We start from the raw sequence: 23,266 nt of genomic DNA, 5'->3' as shown, positions 1-23,266 counted from the left end.
TTTTTTTGCACATCCTACTTCAATTAACATGCTTCTGGAATTCTTACTTTAGATAACACAGCGTTCAACTAAAGCTCTGAGAGGACCTCTTAACTCAAGAGGGTAAGTTTATAAGCCTGAGCACAGGAGCCCCCAAAATGCGTATAAAGACCTACTCACCACACTGTTCTTTCCCTTCAACTTTGTTTATTGATGTACTGAACATGAAAAAGTACAAAGAATCCAAACACAAAAGAAAACATGTACAGCCTCTTAAATACTCAACAGAATATATTTTCTATTCCAACAGATGTGAATTAAGTCATACTGTACAACTTCAAATAAATACCAGCCTTACATTTTATTAAGTGCTCTGATAAACACTGTAAAGTGAAGCACAATTTGCATGCCCTCTCATCAATGCCTTGGTTTGCTACAGTAGTATAGGAAAGAAGCATGTAGCTGCTGTTTTCCCGGGAGGGAAACCTTATTTTTTTTTTTTTAAGTATATACATGTATTTTGTTTTTTAGTTTTTTTTTTTTTTTTTTAACGCAGAAGGTTAACTCTGACAATCTAAATGCACCTAAGGATATGAGAAAGTGCTAAGCCAATTGATTTCTGAATAGCATTGAGTGGGTCAGCATGAAAACTCGCTTATTCACTTTAGCACGCGCCTCACAGTATATGTACTGTACTATACTGAAAAATTTTATAACTACAATTTTAAATAATAAAAAATAAAACTCAACGCAACCGCAAAGATAATGTACAACTATGTTATGCATAGCACATTGCCTGTTCTAAGGGGAAGCATGTGAGCATCTCAGTTTATACAAAAAGCAGGACGTAACTATATAGTTCTCAGTGCATCCTGATGAAGGCATTTTTGCCTTCAGCTTTTTTGAAAATTTATTATAAGCTAGATGCTAATCAGAAAATATTTTGTATTTTTTAAAATTTCTTTCATACATGGTAAAGACTTATTTTATTATTTCCCCAAATAGTGGTTTAAGCATCATACAAAGTTAAATTTCAGTAGCATACAGATATTTATGATTTTTGTATGAAAAATGTAAGGAAATTTGTTCAAAACCTATGGTTATACTCATTTTTTTTACCACAAACATATTTATAAACGAAAATGTAGCATCACCATAAACAGCTGAAGCTAGACTATCTACAGACAAAATTAGCAACAAATCTGATGCACTGTAAATTCAAGTCCTCAGGACAACAAAAGTGATTAAGCAAGACCTCAAGTAACAATGTTAATGCCATTTACAAAGGAAAAAACTGATACAAAAACATTCAAAACCTGAACATCACTTGGCATGTAAGGGAAAAAAAAAAATCAAATTAGCTGAAAGGTTCATAAACACAAGGTCTTATTTACATTACACAAAGCTCAGGTGTTAGCCTTGAACGTAACTTTCAAAATACCTTCAAATATATCCAACTCAGATCACTTTTGCTGATTTGCTGCAGTACAAATCATGTGCAACATCTTTTTTCCTTAAGACAAAACAATTCTTCAAACAATACTGCAAGTACATCACTAAACACCATGAGCTCTATCTGAAGGGATTTCTTTAGGAAGAACAGATTTTTTTTCCCCCATCTCTTGGTAATTTAAATTTCTTGCCTGCTCTTATATATTCTTTTGTAAATTTTTTTTTATTTGTTTCAAAATCACAAATCAATGTGAGCCATCTATCACATAATAACCAGGATGATCAGACGCTCCACTGGTGATTACAAAAACGAAACCAGCAGTGTTTCCCCCATTGATTCTACTCCTTTCATACAAAGATCTCAAAAGTAGTATTTTCTACATCATAAATCTTTCTAAATTTTCCAACCGCTGCAAATTTCCTGGTAAATTTTAAAAGCTCACTAGGTGTCATATGAAGAGATTTCTCAAAGTATTCAAGTCAAAATATTTGTTCCAGGACCAGTAAAAAGTTTCTCCAAATTTTCTTTTTTATAAAAATAGATGCTTTTTTTAAACCCACATCAAAGAGGCTCTTATCTCTTTGGCAAGGTACTGCTTTACGAAAAGTTCTCCAGTATTCTTACAATAAGCGTTTATAATGTAGCCCCCCCCTTCCCCAACCCAAATCATAATTACAAAATAAATACTGTTTTTAACTTCATAAATAAAAATGTAAACTTCAAAATACTTTTCTTAGACATAACAGCAATGCTTTAAATGTAAACCAAACACAAAGCTAATTGGAAAAAGAAAGAAAAGGGGGAAAAAAAGACACAACCAACTGAAGAATTACAACACAAAGCCTCAATATTTACTCACAGGTTCAAGGCAGTTATGTAAAAAGAAAAGAAATGTCTTCCCTTAGCTGAAACACTTTAAAAGGTCCACCTTCTTCAAAGAAGGCAATAGAATGCAATGTGACAGGTAAAAACCCTGTACCTCTTGTCCATATTCAAACATAAAAGATATTTAAGAAGTTTTAATTCAAATACTAGCAATAAAAAATCTCACATATTTCTTAGGATGCTAAGTAGTCGTTTTATCCCCATCTCAACACTGACTTACAAAGACATTTACTAATGTATAAAGTTTCTCTTAACTTGCCTTTGTTGTATAGTTTTCATATATAAATGGACTGAGGACAAGAGCTCATTAGGCTTTGTGCGTTTTGTTTGTCTTAAAGGAGACCTGCAGTACTCTGTCTCCCAGACGGTATCCATTGAGGCTAGCTATCGCCATGGCAGCCTCATCATAGTTTGTCATAGTCACAAATCCAAAACCTTTGCATTTATTGGTGTTAAAGTCACGGATGACCTTCACGTTGGTGACAGCTCCAAAAGGCCCAAACATTTGCCACAGGATACTCTCATCTGCGTCAGGAGCCAGGTTGTACACAAAAATACACCACCCTGTTCCTGGGTGCCCAGGGATATTAATTCCAGCCAAACTGGTCATTCCATCAATGGTCATTGGAGAAAACCTACTAAACAAAATAGGAAACACACACACACACACGCACGCACACACACACACACACACCACACACAACACACACACACACACACAAATAGAAACAAAGGTTGGTTACAGCAATGGACGTATTTTTTTCCCCTCCCAGCCCAAGAGTTGCAGTAACCCCCTCCCCTCCAACAGATATATACAACTATCTGATGTTTCAACCAAGGTCTGTGTGTGTGGCTTGCGGTGACATGCTATATTGACAAGATATTAATAAATTATGAAATGGACATTATATGCTGTACTGAACAATACGACCCACAAGAGCAAAGAAATATATTTAAAATATATTTAGAAGTGGCTTCATGAATTAAGCAGGATTGGAGGGAGGGGGTACCAACACATACACACACATGCTATAGCGTCGCAATGCAATATAAAACAAATAATGGGGTTTTTAAAGACCAGGTGGCATCCAGTGGTATACAAATACTCAAATCAACCGTGCTTCAAAAAGCAACTTTTCATTAGGTTGTACATGCAAAAGAAAACTGAACACAAACTCATGAAGGGTGTCACTGCCAAAATCAAAGAAACTAATCAATTATGGGAAGGGATTATGAGTATCATGAACCTCTATCATTACCTCTTTACTCCATAAGCCATATTGAGCAGATTGTCCAACCTGCAAAACATACATTTAGCAAACTTCAGTTTTTAATTTTCCCCCTTGATGTTCCAGAAAGCTGGATTTGTTACAGCCATCTTCCAAGGGGATATTTGTATGTTAATTCTATGTGAAGTCTCAAAACTTTACTTCTTTTCACATTCCTGGGACAGTGGGTACCACTGCCCCAAGACACTAGCTCTTCCGATGGATGGTTTATCCCTATAGTGACCAGAGCCATGCAGGTGTAAGGTAGGTGGTCATTCAGAGAGGAAACATGGAGGCTCTGCAGCAGTTCGTCTTTGGGTTCTCCCCTATTACCAGGTAAATTCTAAGTTCTCCATGTGCACTTATGGGTAATTTATACTACTGTTTAAAAAAAGAAGAAGAAGAAGAAGAAGAAAACAGGCCTCAAATGGAGTCACCTGTGCTGAGCCCCATATCAGCAAACCAAGACTTAATATCTAATCTAATAGTAGGTTCAAGAACACAAACTTTAACCAGTCAAGCTGGAATTACCTGGTCAGCTCTAGTGATGTACTTTGCCTGAAATGACTCCCACCCTTCTCCCAAAGGAAGGTGACCTTGCCTGAAACAATCCACTCTTTGTTAGAAATGTCCCTTTTCCTGCTCCCTTCTGCCTATAAAAGCCTTCCATTTTGTACAGCTTCTTGGAGCTCCTTTCTATTTGCTAGCTAAAATGCTGCCTGATTCATGAATTGTAGAATAAAACAATTTGATGTTCAAATTTACTCAGCTGAATTCTGTTTTTTAACATTAAGTTTTATAACTCCATTGACTCCTGTGTATACCAGGCACACTGATTATGTGACTTGCCAAAGACCATAGGGCTAATAAATAGTGACACCAATATTCCATAAATTTCCCTTCAACCTCTCAACTCGGAAAGACTTTCATTTCTTACAAAATGGTGTGTTACAGGTAGAAAAAACCTTACAGATTGTATCAGCTCAATGTGCCATTTCTCCTTGTGCTCAAATAAGGTGCAGAAAAAGACAACAGACTCATTGCTTCAGTGAGCAACAGGGCAGAGTTCAGATTCTGAGACTGATGCTTATTTTGACTACGCTACAGAAAATGTAGCTCTACGCAAAGTCTAAGTCAGGTAGAAACCAACCAACCACCCTGAACCTCCCTTAAAATTTTTAAAACCAAGCAGTTGGGGGTAGGTAGGTACTCTTTAAAACTCTTCATCCTTTCCCTATTTCAAAAATTAAGTTGATTTTATAATATTTGCTTCTTTTTGCTTAGAGACCATTGTGATGTCCCAAATTTCCACAATGTATACTAATCAATTACACGTATTTAGAGGAGGTGGGCACAGCTTATGGTAGACAGAACCACCTTCAACACTCTCCAAGTGAGACCCTGAGGCAGGGGGAACAGTTTTGTTCTTTAACACCTATGAAAAGGTAAGTCTGAAAAATGCCTCGATGTTGTTGTCTAACCTGTGGCCTCAAATGAGACTAGGGTACACATAAGAAAGCAACTGCTTCTAGTTTTATAAAAGCCAAAAAACCATCTCTTTCTTGTGTTTTAGAATTGGAAAAGGAATCTTCACACATTCCTGTCCACAACCACCTCTAGGTATTTTGTGTGTTTTGTAAAAATGGAAAGAAATAACTGAGCTGATGCAATGCAAGGTGTAAGGAAACAGAACAAATCACAATGACAAAGGATCCTCATCTGTGTGTATGTCTGTTGTCTTGTCCCAACACCCTCTCAGAAGCAGGGACATGTTCATTCCCCACTGTGCCACTAAGCATAAAGCACACACCTGGATCACTGCAGGTTTAAAATAACTATCTGTTGACAAATAAAGCAATAAGGTTACAAATACTATCCTTAACTACTTAATCCAGAATGAAAAGTATCAGGAAGGCTGGCCTGCAGAGCCTGTTTGCACATGCAAGGAAAAAGCACGTGTGTGGAAAAAGTACACAGGTGGGAAGGCTTGGTTTTCTGCAGAGGCAGTAAGTCAAAGAAATTAAGGCTTTATACACCAAAAGAAAGGCCACAAACACCAGAATAAAGATGCATACAACTTAAGTATCACCAACCATCAAGTAATGTCATACAGAAAATTTCATACAGGGACAGGAATGATAAAGAATGCATTTGGCATATGATACCTATAGAGCAGAATGGCAACTGAAGTCTCCTTTCAAAGTGCTGAAGGGCCTGGATGCAGAGACACCTAATCGATTCACTCAAAACAGAGTTACACCACCTCTGCCCAGGTTGGGAGTGTCACACTTTGCCACCAACAATCAGCTTACTATACCAACCGAAAGCCCGTGGACAGAATCTCCTAAGCAAGTGTTCAGTATTTTCAAGACAGGTTGGAAACCAAAACTGCTCCAGAAGTGGATTACACATGTTAGGGAGAGACATCTTTTTCCCCATTCTCCATCCAAGGACCTTCCAGGCAGGAGGCCTAAGACTTCTACACTTGGATCTCTGAGGACCCTCTCAGTGAGCCTCCTAAGCAATGGGTGCTCCACGTGGACACTATGCACCCCAAATCTCATAGCAGCTGGAAAAACCGTAAACTAAGCATCTTCTCTTTTAACTGCCTAGTTTACAGTTCACTCAGACATAGGACCATTATTACTCTCCAGAACTATATATTGTTGTTGGGGATGTCCAGAGCTCAAGGACAGCCATCTTTTATATGTGGTCATTTAAAAACGGAAGCCTAAGTCAGTAGTGTCCAGAATGATCCAGGGGGGTGTGAATGATGATATACTACAGTGTGGAAGAAGAGAGTCCATTCAAAAGATACTTTCAACTTTAAAAGTATTCTTCATTCAAATTTAATGGCTGCACCACAACCAGTACCCTCACTGAGCAACAAGTACCCTCAATCAGTTCCCGCGCATTGCTTCCTTTCCGGAGGAAGACTGAGCAGTCCTCAAGGGAGGTGGCACTCTTCCCCTGTTCTGTAGCTTGGATATAATCCACTTTACAAATAGCACATTAAGTGGATCTGGAGGATTAGATAGGGAGGCCTAGCTTTAATTAAAAAAAAAAAAAAAAAAAACCTCCAAGAAGAGGTAGCTTCACAATGATTTCTATAGAAATCATCATCATCAGACTCAGGATGATACCAGTAAAAGCAGTCCAAGTCAACAGAAACAGGGAGAGCTGACTATTTCTGATTATTTCTCCTCTTCCTAGTATAAAGTCTGTGATGAGGTCAGACACAAGATAATCCAACATGTAGTTCAAAATTACTAAGATACTTTCATAAATCTTGCCTTAAAGATATAGGATTTATTAAGATAGTAGATAAATGAAGTCAGTCAGCATGATAATAAGCAAGATATTTAAAATATTGTTTCTTTCATCTTTATATATATTTTCTATGTTTGATTAGGGTTTAAGAGTTCATTAATGTAACCGCACAAAGCCCATGTTCATATAATTTATGAAAAAATGATATACTGGGAGGGCGGGCACCTGGGTGGCTCAGTGGATTAATAAAGCCTCTGCCTTGGGCTCAGGTCACCATCTCAGAGTCTTGGGATCAAGCCCGGCATCGGGCTCCCTGCTCAGCATGGAGCCTGCTTCCCCCTCTCTCTCTGCCTACTTGTGATCTCTGTCTGTCAAATAAATAAATAAAATTCTTTTAAAAAAATGATATACTGGGGATACAGGTATAAACATTTTCCTCTCAACAGGAATACAACTCAGATGGCACTATTTTGAATATTAGGTAGAGCACTCTCATTTCAAAGTTAGAAGTTACAAAAAGAAAACACCTACTTAATTTCTAAGAAATTTAGCCAACAGACTATGGGGAGACCCACATGCAAGTAGAAAGGGAAATGTGAGGTCAATTAAAGTCAGAAATAAAAATATAAAGAGAGATTACTAACGGGTAATAAAGTGCAACTCTGAACTCTACAAATAATGGTTCTCAAAACCTCTCCAAAGCACTAGCCAAGATATGCTTTGAAATTAACCACAAGATCATCAACTTACCCCTTATCCTATTAGATGGTGTCATCTATCCTCTAAGAAAAAAAAAATTACTCAGGAGGACTGATACCACTTTCTTCCAAAAGGAAATTATAAGAGTAGCAACCAGCACATGCCTTCAATGCATGTGCATGGATTTAAAAGGCTGTTTTAAAAATGCATAAAGGCTTACAGAAGCAGGCACACAGGCCATTAGACTAGATCACGTTCAATAAAATCAAAGCTGCTCCACAAGAAGAGAGATGAAAAATTTGGCCAAAAGCTTAATTCTGACACCATGTCCTAAAAAATATACTTAAGGGGCTTGAATTATACTATCCATCCCAATAAATAAAGATGGTTTTATTTTGAAAACTGTAGTCAATTAAAAAAACATATTAGATCTGCAGTGCTCATGTTAAAATAATTCTCTATTCCTATGGGTTCACTGAGCCATAAACTTCAGAAGCCCACTTTTAAACTTAACCCTTACTGCATGGGTTTTACATTTTTCTGACTTCAAAAGATATGGTGCATTTCATGAGTATTAAAAATATCCTTGAGGGGGAAAAAAATATATCCTTTAGGGGCGCCTGGGTGGCTCAGTGGGTTAAAGCCTCTGCCTTCAACTCAGGTCATGATCCCCGGGTCTTGGGATCAAGCCCCACATCGGGCTCCCTGCTCAGCAGGGAGCCCGCTTCCCACCCCCTCTCTGTCTGCCGCTCTGCCTACTTGTGATCTCTCTGTGTTAAATAAATAAATAAAATCTATAAAAAAAAAAAAAAGAAAGAAAGAAAGAAAAAAGAAATCCTTGACTATTATTATAATACTTAGAACTTGTATTCTCTAGTCTCCTTGAACTCCCAGGGTACTATGACGACATAAAAAACAGAGTGAGAAATGCACTGTCTACTGGAAAGTGCCAAAGTAAAGGCCTTAGGACACAGATGTCAGGGACAAAATATTCCTGCAATGATCTAGATCTGAGTGAGAGAAGAGCAAAATACCAACATAAGAAACAAGTCCTTTAATTCAATAGTCTTTGTGAAGAGAAAGTAGCTTCAACCTTAATTCAACAGAAGAGGGACAAAGATATAGGTAATAACACCAAGTTTTTAAAGTATTAAAAGCAACCAAACATATACCAGGTTAAACCTTAATTCTAGGAATAAAGGCTCCCAATTTCTTCCAACACTGCGTCTAGACCAAGCACTTTCACTCAGTTCAAAGACTAGTTCATTACTTATTATCCACACAGAGGTTTAAGGAAGGAACGGAGGGCAGTAGAGACGAAAGTCAGGAATCTGAAAGCAATCTTCTGTTTTCTGAAACTGAGTTTACCTTACAACAGACAGTTCTTATTCCCATTTACAGAATTTCTTTTTCTAGCAATCAAGGAAGAATTTCAAGTTAATAACATACGGAACAAAAAGATAAAAGCAAAGGATGAGCAGAAAGATATTTAGAAAGATATTAAATGTGACCATGAGAACATCCTTGAAAGCTTTCCCAACCCACAATTAAGAAGCACAGAGCATGCAGGAGTGGGCTGGGTGGGGTTGTGTGCAGACACAGCAGTTAGAAGCCTGGTCTGGGAGTCTCAGCAGGCCTCACCATTTCAATGATCAGGCATTCTCCTATAGATCCTGCCACCTCAGACCTCTCCATCTGATCTTCCTCATCATTTAGTCTTGACCCTCAATGCACAGTCTTACTTAATAACTACCATGAAATGAAATCAGAGCTTACAGTGGGGAACACCAGGAAAAAACTAACAATGTAAAACGAACACAGCTTTCCATTACCATCAAACATTTTATATTTTCACAGGGTTGAAATCAACCAATAAGTCTCAAAGAGCCTCCCTCTATGTAAGCTCAAAACTCTTTTCTAGACCCCAAAGAGGTTACCTGGATAGGCTGTCCAGGAAACACCTCTAAAATTCCTTCAAGTTTGCGTAAAATTTGCAGGAAATATTATTTACTTTAAGATACCACACAGGAAACCTACAAGCGGAGCTTTAAAAAAACAAACAAACAAACAAAAAACCCCCAAAAAATGGTTTTTGAGATTTTTCTCTACAAGATCTAGTATCAAGCTGCTCCAATGCATCTTTTCCCCTGCAGCCATGGCCTGGAGTACCCACCACCATCATGCGGAGCAGTGTTTCCTGACAATGTGTTGGTGTGTGGGGGTTTTGTTGTTGTTGCTGTTGTTTTTTTTAAACATCGCAAAGTTTAAAACAGAGAGTAAACACAGGCTCAATCAACTGGGTAACCCAGTCATCCAGTCTCAGATGGATCCTTTCGTCAGTCCCACCTCTACTGTCAGGGCAAAAGCCAGCCTAAGTAGGAACTGAACACAGAGTTTATGGTGAATTTCTTTCTCACACCTCATGTGACACAACTGAGTACTTTTTTGAAAAGAAGGTATTTCACCAATTTCATCTCTATTCTTTGGCACTCCTAAATACCCCAAATGAAAAACTGCATATGATTTAAGCTCAAAAACATAACTCCTCAGGGTGCCTAGGTGGCTCAGTGGGTTAAGCCTCTGCCTTCAGCTCAGGTCATGATCTCAGGGTCCTGGGATCAAGCCCTGCATCAGGCTCTCTGCTCAGCGAGGAGCCTGCTTCCCCATCTCTCTCTGCCTACCTCTCTGCCTACTTGTGATCTCTCTCTCTCTCTCTCTTTCTGTGTCAAATAAATAAAATCGGGGGGGGGGACCTCCTCGTTAAGCTACATTTATGATCCTATTTTTGGTAAGTAACTATTCTGCCCCTGCAAGGAAAGAAAACTGATAATGCATTTGGGATTAAAAAAAAAAAAAATTAGCATGGGGTTAGATGAAATTACGGCTGCAGTACACCATATGGCCAAAAAGGATATTAAAAAATGTTCTAGGGAAAAAAAAAAAAAAAACTGGGTGGCTTTGCTTATGAAACCATAAGTTCTTTGTGCTGTGCTTAATGTCTTAAAGTCACTGTTCTCACATGCAGATCGGAGATGTTTTTTATAATGACTCTCGATTTGACTGTTTACCCCAGGTTTAAATTAAACTTGAAAAATTAAAATATTTATGCCTATCTACAAGATAGAATGTCTTCCTTGGGCTGAAGATGCATAGTCATTCTACGGACTATACAGGGGTCTGAAAACTACCACCCACAGGCCAAATCCACACTGCCATCTGCTTCTGTATCACCCAGGAGTGAAGAATGGCTTTTACATTTTTAAAAGGCTGTTTAAAAAAAGATCTATATGTTACAGAGACCATGACCCCCAAAGCCGAAAATATTTACTATCCAGCCCTTTACGGAGGAGGTTTGCCAACCCCCAAAATACAAGAAATAAAAACTTTATAAGGGGATAGGGATCCATTTGTAGAAACTTAATGTTTTCACATAGGTTTTATCTCCTTAGTGGTGTATACATTATAAAACAAAGTAACTGAAAGAGCTTGACCTAAAAGCTGAACTACGAGAATAAAATCTTACCAGGAAAAGAAAAGGGGGGAAAAAAAAAAAAAACCCAGAAAGGGGAAATCAGAAGCACTGGAAACACAAAGAACCCAGCATTCCATAGATCAGGGTTTCTCAACCTCATACGATTGATGCCTGGAGTTAGACCATTTGCTGCTGTTGGGGGTTATGCTGTACACTGCAGAACGTTCAGCAGCAACCCCGATCTCTACCCAGTAGATGCCACGAGGAACTATACCCAAGTTATGCCCACACAATGTCTCTGGATGCTCCCAAATGTCCCAAGGGGCACAATTACTCCCCAGGTGAGAGTGACTGCTATAGCTTATTGCCTTTTTTTGTTACCACCTTCAGCAAAAGACACTACACCCCAAATATGTTTTCTCTTATCCTCATAAGAAATAGAAAGAAAACATTGCCAGCAACAGTAAGAACAAGCCAGAATCCTGTCAAAAGAAGTACTGCACAGTGAACCTGAGAGTTCTGAGTGTAGTAGCTGGGCAGAAGAACCAGACCAGACTTACCTAAAACGCTGTGCCTGCTGAGCTAGTGGTCCTGGATACCTTCTGTTTGGAGACTGGTACAGCTGGGAAAGGATGGCCTGATTGGTTTTTTGGCTTGGATTATTAGCAAACTTTACAGTGATTGGCTCTGTGGCACCAGGAGGTTTCTGGCCATTTAGGCCTTTGATAGCTTCTTCTGCCTCAATCCGCTTGTCAAATCGAATAAACCCTACACCCCTTGATATGCCTATTGGTAGATTTGGGTAAGGATTTGGGGAAAAGGGAGCGGAAGGAGAAGGGAGGGAGAGAAGAAAGGATAAATTAATTTTTCCTTCTCAAAAACATGTCTTCACCCACATAGAACATCTGCCACAAAACCACAGGAGGAGGAAAGTTTTACCTTACCTTAGTAGCAATTCAATCTAGAATCCCAATTTTGTATTTTTTAATTCATCTACACAATCTGAATACCCACCATTACATGCCTACCAATAAGCCTAGACAAATAGAAAGCACGCAAATATATCCATGTTCTCCCTACTTGCTGCCTTCTCTCTCCCTCCATAGACTCCCTTGTCTTTAATAATGTCAACAATAGCATGCCTGATTTCTACTTCTCAAATTATGGTATCAGATAAGCAGCTCAGTAATGAAGGGCACAGTAGCTTCCTTTCTTGTAAGGGGGAGAACAGAACCAGGCATTTACTAAAAATTCTAAAAAGCTATGCTAAAAATACATCACAGTGGTTGTAAGATATCTCAGCAAAATTTTTAAATAATAAAATTCTACTTAATAATATTACAAAGGATACTGGCCTGCTAAGAAAAATGTCTGAAGAGGCTTTTCTGGATCCCTGAAACTCCCCCCACTGGTTTTAACTAGCTAAACCTTATGAGAGAAACAATATTATAAGGAGAAAAAGGGATAAAAGAAGACCTAGATTTTTAAAATAAAGAAAATAGAAATAAAGCCTCAAAGCTTTCTGGCTCTAGCAGTATTACTTCTATGGAAATGCCGTTCTCTATCTCATGCTCTCTCCCCACTCTGAGAGACAAGAATAGGGAAGCAGGGGGATGGCCAAATACCCGTCCAGCTTTTGAAAAATGGCAGAGAAAAACCCAACGCATTCCATTTAATTAGCTTTAATGGGCTAGCTGAGGTAGCCATAACTGGCCATCCGGAGATAAACAGTTGTAGGGAAACACTTTCTTGGCAAGCAAATTGGTACTAGCTGTGCTAGCTTAGGACTAGTATCTAGAAAAATCTAGATGATTCAGAGCATATAAATGAAGACTAGAACAAGAGGTTATTGAGAAAGACAGGCCAAGAAAATGTACTCAACCATCATGATTTATAGGAACTTTAAAAAAGAATGAAGTTCTACTTGCTTTGTAATTAACACTGTGTAAGTTCACTGGTGTAGAATTTTTTTCTAAGGTGGAGAGGCATTTCTTCCAGACACCTATCTCAGCCCATACCACTTTTCCTTTCCTATTGAAGTTATATCAGTTGTACATTATTACTACCTCATGACTAACAAAATTGCAGGGTTTTCTTTTCCATTTCAGATAAACTGAATAATTTTGCCTTGAAAGTCTTAAGTAGAAAGATTAAAGATAAAATGGTGAAATGAGAGTAAATATATTCTTTTACTTATCCACTAACATGAAGAATTAATAACCCCTATTCCATGAGGAAAGCATTAGGTTAGCACTGCAATAGCCTCCACACAGGCTGAGTCACCCAAATCTGAGGTCCTCTAACTTGAGCATGCATCAGAAAAACCCAAAGAGGGGTGCCTGGGTGGCTCAGTGGATTAAAAGCCTCTGCCTTCAGCTCAGGTTATGATCTCAGGGTCCTGGGATCAAGCCCAACATCGGGCTCTCTACTCAGCGGGGAGCCTGTTTCTCTCTCTCTGCCTACTGGTGATCTCTCTGTCAAATAAATAAATAAAATCTTAAAGAAACCCAAAGAGGGTTGCCTGGCTGTCTCAGTCAATTAAGGATCTGACTCTTAGTTTTGGCTCAGGTCATGATCTCATGGGTCAGGAGATGGAACCCAAAGTTTGGCTTGGTACTCAGTGGGAAGTCTGCTTGAGATTCTCTCCCTCTGCCCCTCTACCCACTTATGAGTACATGCTCTCACATGCTTGCTCTCTCTCTTATATAAATAAATCTTTAAAAAAAAAAAAAAAAGAGAGAGAGAGTGAGAAAATAACCAAAAGGCTTGGTATAATGCCCACCTTAAAGAAATGGGACTTCTGTATCAGAAATGAAATCTAGGGGCGCCTGGGTGGCTCAGTGGGTTAAAGCCTCTGCCTTTGGCTCAGGTCATGATTCTGGGGTACTGGATCGAGCCCCGCATCGGGCTCTCTGCTTAGCGGGGAGCCTACTTCCTCTTCTCTCTCTCTCTGCCTGCCTCTCTACCTACTTGTGATTTCTGTCTGTCAAATAAATAAACAAAATTTTTTAAAAAACAAAAAAAGTGAAATCTACTCTCCACTCATCAACTTGTCATTAAGAATGATGAATTAAAAAGCATGAATGATATGAACCCCCCCAAAAAAAGTATTTCTGTTGCTTTAAGCAAATTTATCTGGATTGCTAGACCTGGATTTCTTCTATTTAACCAACTAACAGTCTGTGTGATACAGCAAAGTGACAGAACGTACACGGATGATTACAAAATGCAGCTATGATGAAAAGGCAGTTTTTTTATATTTCTTCCCTAGACTAAATTTTCTTCATACAGCCAAACCTATAGGCCATTCTCCCACGCATGTATATGAAGGTAGGTATCTTTCTACCCAAAACTCTTAAGGATGCTGCTTCTTATGTATGAGGCCCATTAACAGCACAGAGGAGCAGAACATGACTGCTTGTGTTCAAACTCAGATCTTCACTTGAAGAATTAAAAACTTGGACTGATTTTTATTCTATAGTTAATCTACTGCCCCTGTTGGTTTGTTTTGTTTTGTTTTGCTTTGCTTTGTTTTTTAAGATTAGAGCAGAAATAAATGTTATAAAGAAACTAAAAAGACAATAGAACAGATCAGGGAAACAAGGAGCCACTTCTTTGAAAAGATCAACAAACTGATAAACCTCTAGCCATATACATCAACACAAAAAAGAGAGAAGACTCAAAATCAGAAGTGGAAGAGGAGAAATAACAGAACCACAGAAATAAAGGATGATAAGAGATTATCCACTGCTACCTTTAGGAAAAAACAGACATCGTCATACACGATGATACATCTCCTCTTATGGTAGTAGGAGACAGAGGAGAAAGAAAACAGGGAAAATGAGAGGAAAGAAAAGAAGAAACACAAAGAAAATTAAAGAGGAAAATCTATCTATGTTTTCCCCCCAAATCTTCAAGTGACTGCTTGAGTATATGGTAATACACAGCCAATTTTCCCCTCCTTACCATGTTTCTCTATTTCTGCTGTTTTTAAAAAGAATAAGCATTGCTTTTATAATAGAAAATTATAATTAATTCTTAAAATCCATGGTCAAACCTATATGGCTAGCTTTTCTTTAAAAGCCTTGGCAGAAGAGCACCCTTACAAAAGTTTTAATAAACCTATTAGTCTCCTCATTTCAGTTTGGTCAAGTTATACCAGGCATAAAATAAATTTTTAATATTCAAAATGTCAAACACTTACACATGCCCGCATAACAAAGGATGGACCTAGAAACCAGCCTGAACAGCTAGTGTGGACACAGGGTCATGCTCCCTTAGAGAACAAGGTACATACTGCTGCATTAAACTATGCTTTTTACAAGAAAAAAGACTATTTATTAGAAGGAGTACTTTATGAGGAGGATAAGGGCTTTTTTCACACAGAAGCTTGGAAATGAGGATTATATCATCTACAAATTTATTACATGCCATAAAACAGACTTCAAACATGCCCCTTCGGGGTACAAATGACGCAAGCTCGCTCACCCCACTCCACAATCTATTTTTATCCATGCAGATTTATGAACAATTCCCGCAGAAAGTTATGTTTTCTGGTCCACATATACCTTTGGTATGTTCCAGAGGCAAGATCACTGTGCGGAAAGGCAGAGTATTTCACAGTCTGCCACTCAGAAAGTGTCAAAGATTGTCTGGAGCAGCTGCCTACTTACCGGTGACCTGGTCAACAAGAATACGAGAAGTAATGATGCGTCCATATTGTGAAAAAAGCTGCTCCAACTCCTTCTGGGTCATTGTTTTCGGAAGTCCGCTGACATACAAATTCGCATCTCTGATAGAAGCCGAACTTGGGCGAGCATAGGAAACCTAGGAAAGGAAAATGGAATTAAGCATCTACACACACTCAGTTACCTCCCTTTAAAAATTCAAAGACTGTCTAAAGTTAGCAGCTTTTCCATACAGAGCATGTAACAAACAATAAGTTAAAGCAAGTCTGGAGTTAACAGTTTTACTCATTTCTGGAGAAATGCTCAACAAATGAGAAATGCCACTCCCCTGGGGAGAGAAAAGAGAGTATTTATCCCTAGGTTTGCAAGTTTTCAAAACAAACCACACAGCACAGCAGTAGGTTGTCCTCAGTGGGGCCAAACCCCTAAATGAGGAATGTAGGCTCAATAATTAAGTTTAAGGACTCTAAATTCATCCAACACATTTTGTGACCTGTTTTTGAGCCTCTTCCATCTCTGCTGGTGGTGGTACAAAGTTTCTAATAAGTCGCCCTATTATCAGTAAGTATGCCTTTTTGATTCATTAGCAAAATAACCTTCTATCATCCCTAAATCCCTACAAATTTAAGCACTTGAATGGAGTTACAACCCTGGTCACTCTTTGCTTATTATTTTCTTGTCCTCAAGTCTCTGCAGTGTTGTTTTTCCAAAAGGTCTTAAGTCCCTTTATAGCCTCTACCTACCATCCTTTCAAAAAGCTTCCTCTCTTTAAGACATAGTGTCCCAAATTCTAGAAGGATGGAAGATAGAATAAGATTGCCTGTATTTATTTGTAATTAACATTCTTCATGTAAGCTCCATGCCCTAAGGAACTACATCTCTTTTTCTTGTAATGATCATCCTCAATATCTTGGCATGTGATAGATGCTGGAACATTTGCTGAGTAAAACCCATCTCATACCCCACTGATCCTGTGGGTTCACACCAGCTTGGTATACCACAGGATTTAAGGAACAGTTCAGGCAGTCATCAAGAGCTTGCCCAAATTATAATTGACGGCTCTCTGCTTAGAACTATCTCTGCCATTTTTCAGATAGCTTTAAGTCTCATGTGCTATTCCTTACCACATTGCCTCTGGTTTATTTCTGAGCTTTCCTGGACTATCTAACTGCAAGAACTTCACAACATACCCCACCCCCATTTTTCAGATCATTCATAAAAATGGCCAGTGGGTCTAATGCTGATTTGTTCAGGTACCGTAACATGACAACTTCCGCTTACTTCTTTTATCTATTAGTATCCACCATAAATCTAGTCCGTTGCTCATTACAAAAGAAACAACAAAAATCATCTTTTGAATTTGAACAAGCTTTTAGGTATTTTCAAATATTTTCTCCATGGTTTAAATTATGTCCACAGTGTTATCAGCTTTTTATTTTTGGCTTTTCAGGCAGAGGGGAAAAAAGCCAGGATCTATACTCCTTTATAACAGTCTTGCTATCTTTCATCTCTGCTCCACCAGTGTTAACATTTAATATTCTTATCCTTTATTCAACAAATTTGCTCATTAACAAGTGAAAATACACCTATTGGTCCAAACATGCTATCTGAAGTCAAGTGAGCACTGTCCTGTCCTAAACATACACGGAATGTGGAATAGTGGTAGAGAGCAGATAGATAACTATTCACATGTGCTTTGTCTCTACGCCTAAACACCTAAACACTTAAGAAGAATGGAACTTAAATGTTAAGTGGAAAGTAAGAAATGAAGGCAAATTCCAAATGATCACCAAAATAATTCAAGTGGAATCTAGTCTTGGGGCTGTTATAAACTGAAAAAACAAAGCAAATGAATTACACATGCACTCAGTGGTATGAAAAAATGAGTAGCCAGATTTCTTTTCTAAAGCACAATTCTCAATTATCAGGCTAAGCTAAAAATCCCACCACATAAACTTGCTTTCAGTGCAGGGAGCGCTCAGCAAGTCAGCTGTTCTGCTGCTCCGGGTCACATGACTCAAGTGTTCCCTTTAGGAAGAGCCACTTCCCACGGGCACCAGAGTAAGCATCTGTACATTTTCCAAGTTGGGAGGCTCCCTCCCAAGGGCTGATGAAGCAGGCCTGGGAGGCAGGCAGCCACTCCATGAGCTCAAGCAAGGCGTGAGGTAATGTAGTTCTAGGTGACAGCTCTCTAACCAGTATGCCTGGGCTCAAAACTACTTGCCATTCATTAAAGGTTCTGTGAACTTGCATAAATTATTTAAGTCTATTACCAGGTAACTCTAACTTCTTTGTATGGTTATTAGGAATAATTAACAAAGTAATTTCTAATCTACATAAAATTCTTAACACAGAACCTGAAAACCTAGGTGACTATAAATATTATTTATCTCTACAAGCATCTGAGAATATAGGTAAAGACACAGACCATTAAAGTTGAAAGTAACCTGAATCCATTACTGTGTTCCAGAATAATTTACTCATGCAGTGACATTTACTGCTCTGTGCATTTCAGAGGTGTGTGGGTGGAGTGTTTTAAAAGTTATCCTAAAATATATTTAGGAAAACGGGTTTATATTTAGTGCTTATATAAAAGCTTTGAAAACATACTTGGGTCAGTTATGTTACCTGCTTTTTTTTTTTTTTTCCTTCAATGTCTGGTCTTAAGTTTACATTGCTTCTTTAATTCTCAGCTTGTATTGACAATATTTTATTTTCTGTTGATGCTCTAGCATCTGGGGCCTTGATCCTGGAGAGACTGCCCCACCCAGGTATAGCTACTTCCTGGGAGACAGTAAATGACCCCCGTGAGCATGCCTTTGATATATGAACAAACAACTCAGAGCTCACACCCATAACTCCTTTATCAAATTCTCACATACCACACCTATTCCTCCCTCCCGTCCCCCCAACCCCGTCCTCACCCCAGGGGGCCAGATGCCTGACAACTACCCCCCACTAAGCTAGAGTCCTCCAAAATTATTCACACTAACTAGTGCTAAACTTACTCAGCACACCTACTCTGCTTCCCCCATTTCCTTTCCACAAGGAACTCTAGTAAAAGCTCTGGGCCATGCTCTGCACTCCTGACTGACCATCCCTGATGACTCCCCATGTGACCCTACATGTCATGCTGACATACCCTGTTTCTAAAGATCTGTAACTATAAAATTCTTCCTTCATAACGATAACTTCCATGTCTGCATGTCCTACCATACCTGATTAAAAGCAATCCTGGGTACATTTTTAGAATACAAGCACATTAGAAGGGCTCCAAGAATCAATACTAAGCCTCTGCAAAAAGAGTATTTTTCAATAACTTTGTCAGAAACTGGTTCCCAGTTTCTGTCAGAACTGTTCCCAGTTCCTTACCACAGTAGGACAGAGGTAACTACATTGCATATAAACTCACAGTAGTAACAAATAATATTTCCATTTAATTTACACATAGGGACTTAGAAGACTTCACCATGTAAAAGCATTTTCAAATAGAGTGTTTTGTTTGTAGTAGGTAAGGCACACATTAGTATTCTATAGCTGGGCAAATAGGTAAATAACATGCCTAATGTTACATACCCCTGGATTCAAACTATGATCTTCTGACCCCATGAACTTGCAGCCTTGTCCCGTTTTCTTTCTACAATTTACCACACTATAGTAACTTTTGTTCTGAAAGTTTGGAAAAATTAAATGAATCTTGGTTGTTTCTTTCACACACCACACACACAGTGAAATTGAGAGCTAAGACAGAAGAAAAGAGGATGACACTAGAAATTATAGTTAAGTCAAAGTTATTTTATTTCATTTTCCATTAATATTTCTGAAAAGTAACTTCTCCCAAGAATGAGCGGTCACTAATTGAGATTCACTGCAGAAACTGCATGATAATTAGAATTTTTAATTTAGTTTTATTACTTTCTAATTCTTAGAATGAATTAAATGAGCAATATATCTCCGCCCTACCCCCTCATCCACTTCCAAGAAATAAAAGTGTAAAAAAGGGCAAACATCCTGCTCTCCCAGACCACGGGGCCAAGTCTTGCCCCTATACCTCTGTTTCTCAGGATTAACAGGCCCCTCCCGTGCTCTATCAAAGATGTCACTGTCAATAACATCCTCCTTTCTAAAACTGTTTTTCTTCTTCTTCCTCTTCTGCTGCTGCTGCTTCTTCTATCTCTAAAGATTATCAACAGAATATACTTAGATCCAAGTAGGAAAAGACTCCCCCACTAGGATAAGGACTTGTATTTGAAGATTCAAATAGGCTTCCAGACAGAATTAATTTTTTAATAAACATACAATGTATTTTTATTCCCAGGGGTACAGGTCTGTGAATCACCAGGTTTACACACTTCACAGCACTCATCATAGCACATTCCCTCCCCAATGTCCATATCCCCACCACCCTCTCCTGTCCCCCCTTCCCCCAGCAACCCTCAGTCTGTTTTTTGAGATTGAGTCTTTTATGGTTTGTCTCCCTCCCAATCCCATCTTCTTTCATTTTTTCTTTTCCTACCGCCCAACCCACCCACATTGCATCTCAGCTTCCTCATATCAGGGAGATCATATATGATAGTTGTCTTTCTCAGATTGACTTACTTCGCTAAGCATAATACCCTCTAGTTTCATCCATTTCCCAGACAGAATTTTTTATCTAGCAATTATCAGCAACCTTCTCCATTCTGATTTTTCTGTGGAGGTGAAGCTTATACTGGTGCCTTGAATCACTACAAGAACCACTCTTGAGCTATCTTAAACCTCAAAGTGTTAAATCTATTTTTATGGTTCTTTAAAGTTAAAACATCTTGGAGAAGACCCAAGAGATGGTTTTGTTTTATGGCAAATTATGTATTAGAAATATTTCAATCCAATGAACCTCCAGCATATGTCCCAGTGGGGTCAAAATAGCTTCTTCCTTCACCAACTGCAAGCTGTTCACCTAATCTACATTCACTGGATTAATAGAATGGGTTTGGATTTTAAATTTTCACTGCCATTTAAACAGGTGAATATTTAATGCCTGAGGAGCAAGGTTATGAAATGTCAAAACTACTAAGTGAAGGATCTAATTTAAGAGGCAGCCAGAGAGTCTGCAATTTAAATATTTAAAGATGATACAGGGAGTACAACACTGAACACCAATCTACTCCAAAGATAGCAATTTAAAATTCAGGTTTATTTTGGAATTTCTCACAACCCTACAAGTGATATAATAAACAAAGACAAGCAATACTGAGATTTCTTGAGGGGAAGGAAGGGAAGCAGTTAGGAGTACCAGGCAAATAAATGCTCTAGCCAACAGTTTCTCAACTTGTTCTTCACAAATGAGATCACACTGGACAAAACAGAGATAAAAATAGATTTATCAAAATAATTAGGTCTTGAAAATGGAATAGTTTGAAACACAATATATTCCTTGTAATTAAAAACTCATTTCTTCATCAGCAACTAAAACTAATTATACATTAAACATTCAAGGACAAGTAACCTATATTAAGAATGGGCTATCAAAACACAAGTTAATCAAAATACATAGTAGTAAAAGAAATGAAAATATCTTATGGATTGAAAATATCTTATGGATAAGAATTAGTACTTTATTACACGTAAATAGTGAAGTTTAAAATCCCAGTACATTGCTTTTAATAGAAGTCCATCGCAATGCCTTTGTCCAAAAACACAACTGCTCTCATTTCTCTCTGATTCATCAAGGAAAGATCAGTGACAGTGGACATTAATACCAACAGATTAAAGAGATAAGGTCTATAAATGAACAAAGCAATTCCTTCTTTATTAAACTAAGGACATTTGAAAAATCTCCCACTGGCAAGATCACCATTGAACAACTTCTATCACTTGTCAATTACTGACCCAGGACTATAAACATTAAACCTGAAAATTAGATACTTGCCACTTCAGACTTTTTTGAAAAGCTCCATTCAATCTCTTCAGCTGAAAGGAGTGGACAAGGTCACGCTTGTGCCTATTTAAACTAAGAATTAATTGCTGTTCATATCAAAAAATGGACTCTTGATGGGACTGTCTGAAAAATGACTATCTCACTAAGTGGAAGTTAGCTCTGGCTCTGGTAGAACGTAGCAAAGGTCTCATGGCAGCATTAAGCCTCTACTGAGGTGGCTACACTACACCCTCCAAAAGAGCTCAGAAGTTAAGAACATAGAAGGATGGGATCTACAATCACAATTCAGGCCACAGACCTCAAAATTCACCCAAAAGGAAGAATTGTACTTTTATCTGCTTCTAAACGCAAAATCCTGCCAGGAACAAGTCTCAAACACACATCAAGGCATATACATATCATAGTCTAAGATTAAGTTTTTTAAGGGTAGGCATGTTTCATAAGGGGTTGCAAATGAGTAACCCTGAGAGAACAAAGCATATAGAAATAAGTCCATAAGAAATCAAAGATTAGCTCTAGCAAAGGTGCTGGAGTTAAAAGCAATAATAATCACCCCTAATAGGAAAGCTTAAAAAGGGTATTATAGATTAGGGGAGTTACCTTTAATAGGTATTCCAAGATGTGGAATTCAGAAAACTACATCAGTGGAAAATGCACGTGAGACCTCAAATTTTACTGAGACTTGATTTGCTGAATGCTTTAAGTCTCATAAAGACTGTTTTAATTCAAGCAACACCAGAAACACAACTGACTGTGTTCTTCTCTGCTTCAAATCCCTCAAGGGCTCCCTAATGCTTTAGGATTAATTTCAAATTTCTTAGTTCTTTATGCTCAGGGCACTGACTTCCCTTTTCCTTATAAACAAACACAACCTTCAGTAGTTTTCCAAACTTTCCTCCCTTACCTCCCTGTGTTAATACAACCTGCTCCTCCCACTTATCTAAATGTGAGTCTCTTCGGACTCAACAAGGGCATCACTGAGTGCGCCTCACATCCACTCTCATCTGCCTTCTTCAGTCGGAGCTGGTACCCTTGCCAGTAGCTACCCTGCATCACACATATTCTCATCCACACTAAGCAAACCAAGATACACTTGTCTCTTATCACAGCCTTATGTCCTTGAATAAACCTTGTCTTTACCCTACTCTGTACACCCTAGTACCTCCTGCACATTTACTGTAATGAAGAGGATTTATAATCACACACAAAGTAGGGAAGCTTCATGTTTGAAATCTTGTCTAAAAGTTAAGAGGGGCCATAATCTGCTTTGTATATAGCAAATGCCATATGTGATGATACTCTGTGCACACTGTGCAGATGCCATTAAACATGTCAGAATGAAGTTTCATTTCACAAACTGGGGACTCAACTCCCCAGAGACAGTAAAATTTTTGATGGAATAATATGTTGCTGGGAGGAGAGAGGGTCTTAATTTTGGAGCAAAAAGAAAAGAGATCATTTAGCCCAATTCCTTGATTTTTAGGAAAGAGGGAGGCTGAGGCACACAAAGGTGATGTGACTTGTCCAAAGACGTAGAGCAAGGGATTTTCCACTACCGCACTGGGCTGCAACACAGTCTGAAATTATACAAGTTTGTAGAAAATGATAATTACTGGGAGGATGATCGGACAT

General features: G+C 38.4%; 1 protein-coding gene across 10 annotated transcripts in view; it reads right to left on the bottom strand.

Annotated features, from left to right (window-relative positions):
* Positions 1-169: 169 nt before the first annotated feature.
* Positions 170-23,266, bottom strand: part of ELAVL2 (ELAV like RNA binding protein 2) — a 146,215-nt gene continuing 123,118 nt past the window's right edge. For 7 of the 10 annotated variants that reach the window (XM_044265570.1, XM_044265573.1, XM_044265576.1 and 4 more), the window contains 4 exons: positions 15,700-15,853; positions 11,587-11,812; positions 3,577-3,615; positions 170-2,955 (listed from right to left, as the gene is read on the bottom strand). In XM_044265570.1, the coding sequence (XP_044121505.1) occupies positions 2,625-2,955; positions 3,577-3,615; positions 11,587-11,812; positions 15,700-15,853 (750 nt within the window). In that variant the 3' untranslated portion in view covers positions 170-2,624. The remainder of the gene's footprint in view (positions 2,956-3,576; positions 3,616-11,586; positions 11,813-15,699; positions 15,854-23,266) is intronic. The other 3 variants (XM_044265572.1, XM_044265574.1, XM_044265575.1) reach the window with 2 other exon arrangements.

The sequence above is a fragment of the Neovison vison genome, chromosome 9 (genome assembly GCF_020171115.1).
Source record: "Neovison vison isolate M4711 chromosome 9, ASM_NN_V1, whole genome shotgun sequence".
NCBI lineage: Eukaryota > Metazoa > Chordata > Mammalia > Carnivora > Mustelidae > Neogale > Neogale vison.
Note: the sequence above shows the minus strand (reverse complement) of the source record. Positions and strands in the feature narration are given on the sequence as shown.